This window comes from Prionailurus bengalensis, chromosome D3, assembly GCF_016509475.1.
Source record: "Prionailurus bengalensis isolate Pbe53 chromosome D3, Fcat_Pben_1.1_paternal_pri, whole genome shotgun sequence".
Classification (NCBI taxonomy): Eukaryota; Metazoa; Chordata; class Mammalia; order Carnivora; family Felidae; genus Prionailurus; species Prionailurus bengalensis.
Genome location: NC_057356.1, coordinates 48645192 through 48659438, shown reverse-complemented (window position 1 = coordinate 48659438; position 14247 = coordinate 48645192). Strand labels below are relative to the sequence as shown.

General features: G+C 37.6%; 1 protein-coding gene and 1 pseudogene across 1 annotated transcript in view; one reads left to right on the top strand and one right to left on the bottom strand.

Annotated features, from left to right (window-relative positions):
• Positions 1–14247, bottom strand: part of TAF4B (TATA-box binding protein associated factor 4b) — a 127233-nt gene that overhangs the window by 40785 nt on the left and 72201 nt on the right. Inside the window, exons 12-13 of the mRNA XM_043558506.1 lie at positions 13707–13832; positions 6732–6788 (exon numbers count right to left, since the gene is read on the bottom strand). Coding sequence (XP_043414441.1) covers positions 6732–6788; positions 13707–13832 — 183 coding nt within the window. The remainder of the gene's footprint in view (positions 1–6731; positions 6789–13706; positions 13833–14247) is intronic.
• Positions 1030–1894, top strand: LOC122470659 (annotated as a pseudogene).

Here is a 14247-nt window from a genome sequence, read left to right as displayed (position 1 = left end):
TTATGATGTCAAGATACTGTCCAGAACACCTGAGATACTTGGGATCTGGAATGTAGAGTCCAATGCCTTGCTAGTCTGCCCTTCTAATCCATCTCTACATTTCAGTAAATAGCACATTCTCTGATCTCAATTAGACACTTTCTTCCTTAGACTTAAACACAATACTTGATTTCTATATTGTTTAAAATATAATTTGCATTAGATTACAGAACCCTCCCCCTCCATGTCTTCCCCTTACATTCTTTTTTTTCAACCTTTTTTCCAGTCTTCTTGAAAGAAAAAAAAAGGAAAAAAAATTACATATCCATGGGTCAGTATCGAGCTTATTTAAGAGCTTGATGGCATCTATCTTAAATGTTTCTATAGCTAATGTTTTTAAGTAACTATTTTTCCTTTTACACCTCACCTTTCCCTAAATTATGACAGCTATGTTACATAAGCAGAACATGTGCTGTTATATTCACTTTATTTATTTATTTATTTTAATTTATTTTGAGGAGGGGGGGAGCAGCATGCAAGCTGGGGAGGGGCAGGGAGACAGAGAATCCCAAGCAGGCTCCACACTGTCAGAGCAGAGCCCAATGCAGGACCCAAACCCATGACCCATGAGATCATGACCTGAGCAGAAATCAAGAGTCAGACATTTAACAGACTGAGCCATCCAGGCACCCCTCTGTTCATTTTAAATAGGGTCTGAACAACAAGGGTTTTAATGCATGGGTCTACTTATACATGATTTTTTGGGATACAGTGTAGTACTAGAAATGTATTTTCTCTTCTTTAAGATTTTCTTAATAATATTTTTTCTCTAGCTTACCTTAGAATAAGAATATAGTATATAATATATAGAACAGACAAAAATGTTTTAATCAACTGTTTATTTTATCAGTAAGGTTTTCTATCAACAGAAGGTTATTAGTAGATATATTTGGGGAGAGTCAAAAGTTATACATAGATTTTTGACTGCACAGGGGGATAGTGACCTTAACTCCTGTGTTGTTCAAGGATCAACTATAAGAGGAAACTGGGGCCCTTTTGGCTCCCTGAGCAGTGCCACATGGTGGTCAGCAAGAACAAGCATCTTACGAAAGGCGGCAAAAAGGGAGCCAAGAAAAAAGTGGTTGATCCATTTTCAAAGAAAGATTGGTATGATGTAAAAGCACCAGTAATGTTTAATATAAGAAATATTGGGAAAACACTAGTCACAAGAACTCAAGGAACCAAAATAGCATCTGATGGCCTCAAGGGTCGTGTGTTTGAAGTAAGCCTTGTTGATCTGGAGAATGATGAAGTTGCATGTGGGAAATTGAAGCTAATTACTGAAGATGTTCAGGGCAAAACCTGACTAATTTCCATGGCATGGATCTTACCCGGGACAAAATGTGCTCCATGGTCAAAAAATGGCAGACCATCATTGAAACTCATGTTGATGTCAAGACTACCGGTGGGTAATTTCTTCGCTTCTTTTGTGTCGGTTTTACTAAAAAACGCCACAATTGGATTTGGAAGGCCTCTTATGCTCAGCACCAACAGGTCTGCCAAATTAGGAAAAAGATCATGGAAATCATGACCCGAGAGGTGCAGACAAATTACTTGAAAGAAGTGGTCAATAAACTGATTCCAGACATTGGAAAAGACACAGAGAAGGCTTGTCAGTCTATTTATCCACTCCATGATGTCTTTGTTAGAAAAGTAAAAATGCTCAAGAAGCCCAAGTTTGAATTGGGAAAGCTCATGGAGCTTCATGGTGAAGGCAGTAGTTCTGGAAAAGCTACTGGGGATGACACTGGTGCTAAAGTTGAACAAGCTGATGGATATGAGCCAACAGTCTAAGAATCTGTTTAAAATTCAGACATTTAATCGTGACAAATAAAAAATCTTACTTGTGATGTTTGAAAAAAAGAAAAAAGGAAACTGGGTTAAGTTCAAGAAGTAAAGTAACTTCCCCAAAGTGAGATGTAGTCAATGGCAGGTTGAATCTAGAATTGAAGACTCTTGACTTCTAGTTCAATGCTATTTCTCTTATAATACATACCTCTTCTACCAAAAGGGTAGAATGTCCCTCAGGCCACACAGATCCTATACTTCCAAATTAACCTATGTAACCTCTGATGAAGCTCTAAATAAAATACTATCTTTCCTATGTAAGGTACACCAATCAAGAGATACAACCAATATACATCTCTTGAGAAAATATCCATTTCTCAGCTCCCAGAAGAGAATTTACTGAATGGTAACTCAACAATGCCAGTTCAAGATGCCAACTCTTAGATTGCCAAACCACAGTATTTTGTTTGACCTTCTATGACCATTTAGTCAATGGGAAAATAAAAGTGGTGGATTTTAAAGGTCCTCTTCCTTCTCCTCCTAGACTAATGGTTCGAAGTGTGATTTCCAGAGGAGCAGCAGCAATAGCAAATTACCTGGAAATCTGTTAGAAATGTAAACTCTCAAGCCTCGCCCAGACCTACTGCATCATAAAGTAGGAAGGGGGCGGGGGGGGGGGGGGGCAGCAATCTGTATTTTAACAAACCCTCCAGATAATACTCATGTCCACCAAAGTTTGAGAACCTCTGTCCTAGACTATCAATGCTTTGAAATGTCTGCATCTGTTTCTCTATGTACACAAGCTTTTTACAACTTGTCATTTTACAAATGTCTTCTCCATACTAAATTAACTGGATTGCTAAAATAGATTCTTAATGACCAAAAAAATGTATATGTACACACACACACACACACACACATATATTTAAAATGACAAGTTTCATTTTGTCCTGTCCAGTGTTCCATGAGTTTTCATTCATGCAGAACTAGCATAAGTTTAAATACAAATTGCTATAATTTAACAGCCTTAACTATCACATTTCACAGATGCCGTATCTTTAAATTTTTCATCTAAGGGGCTTCCTGGGTGGCTCAATTGATTAAGTGTCTGAACCTTGGTTTTGACTCAGGTCATGATCTCAGTTTGTGGGATCGAGCCCCGTATCGGGCTCTGTGCTGACAGCACAGAGCCTGCTTGGGATTCTCTCTCTGTCCTTTTTCTGCTCAAGTGCAGGCACTTTCTTGCAATAAATAAACATAGAAAAAATTAAAAAAAAAAAATCTTTTGTCTTTTTCATACCAAAATAACAGTTTCTACTGGTTGCCCTGTGAAGCTAAGTGCCAGCAGGTACAGGTCTTGCATTCCTTTTTCTTTCCTCTATTGTCTGGTAACAAATGAAAGTGGGAATGCTAGGAGTTGTTAAAAGGAAGTAAATGAATTCTTTGTCTCATTCTGCACAGATGTGCTGAATTCACATTTCCCAAAGGAGAAAAAGGATATATTCAAAAGGAAAGAAGGGTCACAGTATATATAACAAATGTTTAAGGAATCAGGATGTATGAACTCCAAGGTCGGGTGGTTTGCTCCTCAGAATTCTGGATGATGTGGTAAGAACGGAAAACATCGAAGGCTAGATGATAATCTAGGACACACAGCACTCCCAGCTTGTTGTTATTTCAACAAGCCTACAGCTGCATTAAACAAAGATGTACCTACCTGCTTGAAGTTAGAATTTGGCAATTAGTAATCCATCTAAAACTTTTCACAAATAGAGGGTAAAAAAGTATTGATATTTAAAATATAAAGTTACAATAGAGTGCTTACACTCTAAAATATTGTTGCTTTTTTCCTCAGGCAAAAATAGAAAAAGGGAGGAGGGGGGGGGGCAGGAAACAGCCCCAAAGTTGAGACTAAGATGTCTGAATTACAAGGATATCCATAGACATTTTAGCCAGACAACAATAAGGTTTCAAACAGACAGATAACCTGTCAGGTCAATAAGAACAGTATGCAGAAGGAGCCACTTCAATGGACTGAGACTAGAATGGAGGCAAATCCCAAGCGCAGCCTATTTTTTTTAAGCTCCAAATAAGAATGTCAAAATTGGAAGTCGATGGGAAGGATGAAAAAAAAAATTATTAGACACGTTTATAAAAACCTGCCTGATTTAACACAGTTTATCCTTATACCCAGAATGCAAGAAAGGAATGAACAGACTCAAAAATGGTATTAATAGAGAAGAAAACACCCAGGAGAAATGATCAAGATCAAAACTCTATCCTTAACGGTTGAAACCACCATAGATTATAAAATTATGTATGAAGGGGATTCAAGTTATTTAATATTTACATGAGAAACATTGCTGAAACATTTCTCAGGATCGACAAAGCCTACAACTTCTCTAAATAGTTATCTGGAGTTCTGCTTTTATAAGGTATCCTCCTTAATCTACTTCCTATGACTAGATTGGTAGATAGCTAGTTACCTGGAAAAAGAAAGCAAACAAATTTTAAATTGAGCAACTGAAAGGAATCCATGCTAATTTTCACAGTTGAACAAAGAAAACTTCCCAGACAGACCAAATACCAAAAAATCACAAATGAAAGCTTTATAGTTTATACCAGTGTGATAACAATTAGCACATCCCAAGTGATAACCTTACAAATTACCACACAAGAGAACAGTTCAACTATATTAAGATAGAGTCAATGACTTTTGCAACAAAACACAATATGGTATCCCTGTGAGTTTGATTCTAAATTAGAGGCCCTTAGAATACTAAAGTTATTAAAAGCTCTAGGGGGCAAAGGAAATGTCACAAAAATGACAATATTGTAGTCTCATCAAACGTTTGCAACTAATACAAAGTGGCTCTGTTCTTGGAATGAGGCCAGTGTATTTGATTTTTTTTTTTTTAATTGAAAGATTTAGGATAGTATGCAACTAGAAAACCTCCAAAATATTTTGGAAAGAAATTATACAGTCCTTTAAATCTTGCTAGGAAAAAAAATAAATGGAGGCGCAAAAAGAGGGGAAAAAACAGGTTTGCTACCACCTGCTCTCATAAGAGAGGTACTTTTTTTTTTCTTTTTTTTTTGCATATTTACTTTTACAATTTTCTTTGAAAAATACTGTCCACCTATTCATCCCTCAGGGAACAATTAAACACAATATTAAAAGAAAAACCAACCAAACAAAACCATCCCACACAAACCTGAAGAAAAAATTAATCAATCCAGATGTTAATGAAGGTTTTTGAAAAAGGAAAAGATGGGATAAGATTTTTAAAGATAAAAGGGCAAGCTTTCTGATATGTGTTTTCCCAAAAGGGGGTGGAATCACAAGAAAGTAAGATAAGCATCTAATCGGTCCTTAATTGAAACAAAGAGGAATGCTTGTGTTTCAGAACAATAGGTTGTCCATTCCCAAATAACCTATGAAGCCAGGCTTGCTTAAAGAGGGTAATGGGTATAGTTCTCATACTAATTTTTTCAGATAGCATCTTTAGATAAATTTTCTGCTGAACAGAAATGAGTATTAGAAGTGTTCTGTTGTTGAAATGTGTCTGACTTCAATCCTTTCTAATGTTCTCCCTTTCCAGTTCTCATCTCAATCCAGAAGAAACCTCCCCATCCAGAGTTCATGCATTTTCCTTCTCTATTTTAGTGAAAACATACCACACTGATTGTAAGAATCTTACTAGATTTCCATTTGTTTTGCCTCAGCTCCTACATTAATCCAAACAATAAGGGCCTTGAAAACATTCATAAATAACCTGCTGCTGCTGGCACCTAGGAGCCAAGTGCTGCAATGTTAAGCAACAACAAATTTCATAGTTCAAGAGGCACAGTTAAGGAAAAAGGTTGCTCAGGAAATCACTCTTATTTAGCACAAAGATCCTTAAAAATTGCATGAAATCAGTCAAGTAACTATAGAAACCAATTTCTTCAGCTCCATATCACACGTCTCACACCTCAATTGTCTTTATTATCGTCTGCTGTCAGATCCTTAATCAGAAATGTGAACAGGCTTGATGATTTATTCAGCAGGGAAAAGAATCTGTAGGTCAAGTGAAAAATTTCACACACACCCAAACACACACCACATCTTCAACCTTAGGTACTTTCATTTCCTTCTGTTCTCAGCAGCTCTGGGGGCAACTCCAGTGAGATCCAATATTAAGGCTCAATTAAAATAAGCTCCAATTAGTGGAGCTTTTTTCTCTGGGGCTAGAAAAGTCAGGAAATGGATATTGGGAAATGTAAAAAGTCAGCTACTGAGAGGAGGCTGCAGACATAAATGAACTTATTTGTTGATTTCTACAGTTGCTATGCAGAGGCCTCTGGGAGTAAAAGCTTAACCAGTCTAAGCTATAAACTAAAACCCCTGCAGCTAAACATGAACTGTGTGAAACAAGGGCTCCATTCCAGAACAGAAAACTGCTGGGCCCAGAAAATTAAAAGCCAGAGGCGTTTTCCATTTAAAACTAAATCCCAGTACCACCTCCCAGCCAAAGAATTATAAGCAGTATCAGATTTACAAAACGAACAATTACCCTGGAAAAATGTAGCCTATTGTACAGTCCCAGATGCTAAATCTCAGAAGTTTCTTTTTTTTTTTTTCTTTTTTTAATCCCACATTATATTCCTCCAAGTACACCACTGTAGTTTACAAAGAGCCATTTCTAGACAGGCCTAAGCCTTGAAAATAAATTTTAAAAAGAGAGCACATAACTCATTGACCTCATTTGAAGTACTGCCCTTGCCTTGAGCAGTTCCTGTCCTTCCCCAAGGCTTCTGCAAATGGTATGCAACAGCAAAATAAACCCTGACCTAATTGCCAGGAGAGAGCTGCCAACCTTCCCTCCAACACAAAGACAAGCATGGTAACTTGAAAGTCCTACCTCTTTGGCTTTCTGCTTTAATCTCAGCTGTTCTGGATCTTCTTTATTGGAACGACTCTATCAAAGGAAAAGAAAATTTTAATAGAAATTACTAGCATCTAAACACCATAGTTGCCGTTAAATATTTAATAAATGACAATTTTCTCTTGTGATTGAAAACCTTAGCTCCGGGGGAAAATGCCTCAATCCAGTCTGGTGCACTCCCTCCTTTACGCCCCCTCCCTCCCATCATCTGGGCCGGCTGCTGCGGCTCTAGCCCCAAGGAAGCTTATACTGAAAATGATGCTAACGATGTCAGTCAGGTCCAGTTGAGGCATGACGCTGTTCTTGTTAGAACACTAAAAATTAAAAAACGGATGGTACAGATGAAGGAAAAGAATAGAAGGATAATTGTTGGCTCAAATGAAGGAAAGCAATCAACACTGGCTAATCTTCAGGTGAAGCCATTTTGGAAAAACCTATGGTATTTCAAGAACTATTAAAACCAAGACTATTAAAATCAATGTATAAAACTGTTGAATCACTATACTGGATGCCTGATTAACTGGCATATAACTTAATATTAACACTGTATGCTAATTAACTGGAATTAAAATAAAAACTTAAAAATAAATCACATAAAATCAGGAACCTGATGGACTTTGAACCAAATCACTATCTCTTTAAAAGTAGAATTTTAAAAAATTAAGTAGGAAATACACCCCAGTGTTTTCATTGGAGTATCTTGTCATCTCTGGGTCCTCCACACCACTTACTTGAATGCTGTGCACAATTAAATGCCCAATAAATGTTTATTAAATATTGCTTTCCATACTGATTCAGTTCAACATTCCAAAAATGAATAATCTTACAGGATTGCTGTAAGGAGAAAACTATCTTCTGTATGCAATACTATGATGAAACCAACAGTAGGGAACTTCATTTCTGAAACTATGAACATTTGTCCACTGAAAAATATGCTGCAGAGTATTCTTTTTTCTGTAACAAAGTTATCTAACTCCTTATAAAGCTGAATATTTGTTCTATGAAATGGAACATCAGCTACCTAAAGGTAACTAACAAAATAAAAGCTAAAGGTATTTTCTTATTTACTAAATTTACTGGATACATTTTACTGATTTATTGGTATTTTTGTTAAGGAAAGAAAGAAACCGTTTAGATTTAAAAGTGCCTTGTAATTTTAAACACCTTAATTAAATACCTACATAAGACTCCACCAAAGGTAATAATTTTCTTCTTCATTTTGTCCCCTTTCTATTAAACTTTTTAAAAAATGATTATATATTTTTGAGAGACAGAGACAATATATGAGCAGAAGGGCAGAGAGAGAGAGAGGGAGACACAGAATCTGAAGCAGGCTCCAGGCTCTGAGCTGTCAGCACAGAACCCATTGAGGGGCCCGAACCCATGCACTATGAGATCATGACCTGATCTGAAGTCAGACGCCCAACCGACTGAGCTACCCAGGCACCCCGTCCCCTATCTGTTAAAACAACTTCACTTCAGCCCAAACTAAGATAAAATCCTTATTATTCCACTTATATTAAGAGACAAGCAGTGAGTATATATGCACTTATATAAAAACGTGTGTATGTACATATATGTGTGTATATATATTTGTGAGTATATAATTTTTGCCCCAGTATGAAATGGGTACATTTGAGTAGCAAGTCTTTGTCAGTCAAACAGTATTTAATGATTATTCATAGTATAAATTCTATTCTATGTGCCTATTTTGAGCCTGGAGATACAGAAATGAAATAACAAGATGAAGTCCTGCTTTCAAGAGACTTATATTTTAAGAAAATAATAAAACAATAAATTTTATAAAAATTAAATACAGTTATGATTTGTAAAGCATTTATGATGGGGAAAATAAAAAAACAATTAGTGATAGTGATAAGTTATAGTAAAGAAAATAAAATTGGGGGCACCTGCACAGCTCAGTCAGGTGGGCATCCAACTCTTGATTTTGGCTCAGGTCACGATCCCAGGGTCATGGGGTCAAGTTCTGCATCAGGCTCTGTGATGAGCATGGAGCCTGCTTAACATTCTCTCTCTCCCCCACCTCCTCTACCCTGCCCTCTCTCTCAAATAAAAATAAAAATAAAAATAAAAATAAAAATAAAAATAAAATATGTAATAGAGGAAGGAGTATGTGTGTGGGGGTAGTACTTCTTTAGCTAGGAAGGGAGAAAAGACATCTGAAAGAGTGATATTTGAGTAGAGATCTGAATGACAAGAAGGAGGCGGCCATGCAAAGATACGGGGGAAGAATACGCCAAGCAAAAGGCACAGTCATTGCAAAAGACTTAAAATGGAATAAGCTCGGTGAAAGAGGAGTGCCTGGGTGGCTCAGTCAGTTGAGCATCCGACTCTTGATTTTGTCTCAGGTCATGATCTCATGAGCTCTATGTCAGGCTTAGAGTTGACAGTGTGGAGCCTGCTTGACATTCCCTCTCTCCCTCTCTCTGCCCCTCCCCTACTCACAAGCTCGTGCATTGTGTGCTCTCTTTCTCAAAATAAATAAACAAACTTTAAAAATTAAGTAAAGAAAGAAGGCCCAGGTAGCTAGAACATAGAGAAAAGTTGAAAGAGATGGATTGGAGACCACATAGGCCATGGTAAGGAGCTGGGGTTTAATTCTAGTTATAAGAAAAAGCCACTATAGGGCTTGGAGCACAGGAGTGAGATGCCACTGATACAACACCTTAGATCACTCAGGCTGCTATGCAGTGGATGCAGAACCATAGGGACCCAAGATTGGAGGTACAGGCACACAGAACAATGGAGGAGACTACTCTAAAACAACCATTGTTTTATTTTTTTAGGTTTATTTATTGAGAGACAGAGACCGAGGGAGTCGGGGAGGGGCAGAGAGAGAGAGAGAGAGAGAGAGAGAGAGAGAGAGAATGAATCTCAAGCAGGCTCTGTGCTGATCAGCACAGAGCCCGACGTGGGGCTCAAACACACAAAACTGTGAGATCATGACCTGAGACAAAACCAAGAGTTGGACATTCAACCAAAAGAGCCACCAAGGTGCCCCTAAAACAACCATTGTTTTAGAAAAAGAGAAGGGCAGCTTGGACTAGTGTCATAACAGAGAAGATGATGATAAATGATCAGGTTGAAATATATTTGAGGCAGATTTTTTTTTTATTTTTTTTTCAACGTTTATTTATTTTTGGGACAGAGAGAGACAGAGCATGAATGGGGGAGGGGCAGAGAGAGAGGGAGACACAGAATCGGAAACAGGCTCCAGGCTCTGAGCCATCAGCCCAGAGCCCGACGCGGGGCTCGAACTCACGGACCGCGAGATCGTGACCTGGCTGAAGTCGGAGGCTTAACCGACTGCGCCACCCAGGCGCCCCTATTTGAGGCAGATTCATTGATGGACTGGATATAGGGTGTGAAGTAAAGAGAATTAAGGATGATTTCCTAGGATTCTAGTCTAAGCAACCGGAAGGGTGAGAATTCCAACTTTCTGAGAGGATGAAGACCAGAGCAGATGTAGGACACAGGAATTCAACTTTCAGGTTTAGATGCCTAATTAGCTAAGATGCACACTTGGCACCCTCAAAGAAGGTCAGCAAGACTGGAGCAAAACGAGTGAAGAAGGGAGGGATAGAATGAGCTCAGAGAGGGAGGTGGGTACCTTTTAAGATCTGGTAAGAAGTTTGGATTTTATTTTAAATGCAAGAGGAAGTCACTGAGGTTTTCAAGTAATAGAGGCACACATGATTTGTTATGAAAACACTATTCTGACTAGAGTATGAAAAACGGATTGTAAAAGGAAAACAAGATCAGTTAGGAGACATTACAAAAGTCCAAGTGGAAGATGACTTAGACCAGAGAGGTGACACTGGTGATAAAGAGACGATGAAGACTACATCTGGGAAACAGAACAGGAAGTAAACTGGATGTAGGGAGAGGAAAAGGAGTTAAGGGTGACTCCTAAGTTTTCTGGTTTGAACATCAAGGAAAACAATTGTGTTGTTTACTAAGTTAGGAAAACCTATTAAGAGTAAAAGGTATTTTGAGTGGGGAGGAAAATCATAAAACCTGGGATACTCTAATATTTAGAAGTCTGGCAAAGGAAGAAAAACCAAGAGAGAATGAGACTATATTATATCCAATAATAACTAAACAAGTATTTAATAGTTTATGACTTTGTTTACAGCACAGTAATTGGAAATAAAATATGAATAAACCACCTCATCACATTGACTGTGTGCTTGCTTATAATACTTGACAGCTCAAGGAAGAGCATCTTCCTGCCCCAGCTGTCCTTCCCAGCTCAAGAGGGGTCAGCATGGGGACTGAGGCAGTGAGAAACAGCACAGTGATAAGGTTGTGGTGCACCACTTCCTTGTGAGGGTTGGGGACATGAAGTTATAGACCAGTGGCCAAGAATGCGGGGTGATGAAGGGCTGGGGAGACCAACCAAGACATGGCCAGTGAGTATGGCTACTAATTACACAGGCAATGAAATGAAGGCAGGGGAAACAGTGGTAGCAGACAGAAAAGGCAGCCAGCATGGCTGTTTTGGAGATTAGTTACACAGGTCAAGTAAGTAAATTGAGCACATAAGAAAATAAATTGAGGATAACAAGAGTCAACTATCTGACTAAGGAGAAAGTATTTATAAACATGGAAAGGTTAAGGCTAGAAAAAGTCCTAAGATATTGGAGTCGGAGGTATCCATATAAATTATGGTTTCAGAACATAAATAGTTACAAATAGTTTAGAACAAACTATTTGTTTTAGAACAAATAGTTACAAATGTATGTTTGTGTATATATAGATACATGGGTACATACATATACACCATACGTATGTTTCCTAGATGTGTCCACTTGACAGGGCCTACATGTGATGACACCCCATTAGCAATGAGCACACTGTAAGCTCTACTCTTGGTTTCTGGACAACATCCTCAACTAAAAAGACACAAGATTCTTTAGGGGAAATGGCTGATTCCAGGGCTGAGGAAGGACAAGCAAAAGCTGGGCCTGGAACATCTTGTGTCAGAAAGTAAGGACAAGCTCAGGGAATGATGGGAAACATGAGTAACAGAGAAAAGTGCCAGCTGGAAGGGTCTCCCACTCAGGAGGAATTTGAGCATCAAAATAATAATTAATAGTAATGGATTACAACCTGTTGAATCACACAGAAATCCAAGAGCCCATACGGATATCAATGAATGCATGCATGAATAAATGAATAAAAGAGAAAGGAAAGCTCTTCCACATAGTAGAATGCTAATAAACGTAGAAGAGGATGAGAATTTAAAAATCACTATTTGCGTATTTATAAGTTGTGCCCATCATAGAAGTGACTGATTCAGGTAGACACCATCTATGGGTGCTAAAGTGGATACACAGAGGTTTGATGAACAAGGGGATACTGATATAATCCTGGAATGTCTTCCTATGAAAAACTGATTAGAAAAGGGAAAGTGGCAAATTTAAAATGAAGAGAATTGACAGGCACCCACACAACGAGGTGATCAAGGTTGCCTTTTGATATAATCACCTGGGAAGAATGTATATATTCCTGCCAAGAATTCATGACCTAAGACATGAGGAAATATCAGATGAACCCAGGAATTATTAGTCACCCTATAGATGGTAAGGCCTATACTCCTGAAACTTGTCAAAGACATGAGGGAGAAAGTCAGAAATCTAACTGAAGGAGTCTGAAAAAGAGAGGGCAACAAATAAAACACATATTGCTGAATGGAAGAATAAACCATGGAGGAAAAGGAGAATGAGCCGAGACAGCTGGTGAAATCTGAATGGGGTCTGTGGATTACATGGCAGTGTTATATTGTTCACAGCCTGATTTGGAGGGTTATACAGCAGAATGTCCTGTTTTCACAAATACATGCTAGAATGTTTAGCAGTGATGGGACATCATGGCTGAAGCCTGCTTTCAAAAGGTTCAGAGAAAGGCTAATTAGAGATGATAATTGCACTACTTGTAAATACTAAAAAAAAAAAAAAAAAAAAAAAACAAACAAAAAACACCTCTGAATTCAAAGAAAGAACAACAAAGGAATGAAAGAGAATAATGATAGTGTGTGTGTGTGTGTGTGTCTGTGTGTGTGCGCAGAAAGGATAGAGATGGAGAAAATGCGGTAAAATGTTAAAAATGGGGGGCATCTGAGAAAAGGAGAGAAGGATTCTTTGTACAGTACAGCAACTTTCCTGGTAAGTATGAAATACTTCAAAATAAATTAATTTTTAAACAGGTGATTCGTATGTGATTAGGAACAAATACTCTGATATGGGAGACTGACAATAACACTAAAAATTAAAACTAAGGTGTTTAAAACAAAAAATAAGTCTAGTGCCCAACCTTTATGACTACATGCAAAGGCCCTAGGACTACAAGGAAATGTGAAGCAACAAAATGCAAACCACGGTAGAACCAGCTTTCAGGCCATCAGGCACTAACAGTTCAGGAAAATGTTTCAATAAAGAAGAAAGGAAATAAATATAGTTATATGTATTTATAAGATAAATACTTTTCTTCTTACCTGTTCTTTCATTCTCTAACCCATTTCTGCCCATGCTATATTTTGCTCCATATAATCCTAATTAATCCTAATTTTACCCATAAATTTCCAAATTTTCCTCTCTCAGATTCAACTTGGCACATATCAAATTATATCCCTAAAAAAACCTTGAGCATTTTTAAAAAACATTTTTACTTAAGGGTAGTAGGTATGATCCTAGGCACACAGGAATTGAGAATGAGGAGATAAAAGATTATATCTCATTAAGCTAAATTAGCTGACAGTCACTGTATGACACTATCCTGGCTGTGAGAGACTTTATTAGTAATCTCATTTCAAGAAATCCTTCAGAGAAATCTCAAAGCTTAATAAAAACAAGACAGTCAACCAACAATAAAGCCAATTCTGACCTCCTTGCCAGGCCACGTTCAATCATAAATCATGTAGGCTCTTACCTTGGCTACCCTAAGTAGCATTTCTCTTTCTTCTAAATCCTTTCTCTGCTTCTCCAATTGATCTAGCTTTTCAAGAAATTTGAGCTGTGATCTGGTATCACTAGACAGGATGTAATTTTCACTTGCCTGGAAAAAAAGAAAAAAAAAAGATTCCTAATGATCCTTAGGCAACACATTCTACATGAGGTTTAATAAATCAGCTAAAGACAATAATACCAACATACACAGGGAGCTAAATTTTCAAGATGTAATATTTGTATTTCTGATAATACAAACAACAACAAAAAAACCTTAGTCATCCTTGAAAGTTGAGAGGTTATTAAGCATTCAAATTTCAGAGCTTTCCTAGAAAGCCGCAAGGGGGAAGAAAAGAGAATTAAGCCAAGCAAATCCTAACAATAGGAAGTAGAAAGCAAGAAGTAGAAAGCATGTACCTATAATCTAAAATCTGTTTAGTTAAATTATTGTCCCATCTCTGCAGACCTTACTATGTTTAATGAAATCTCAGGCCTGTCAAAGACAAAATCAAAACCAAACAAAA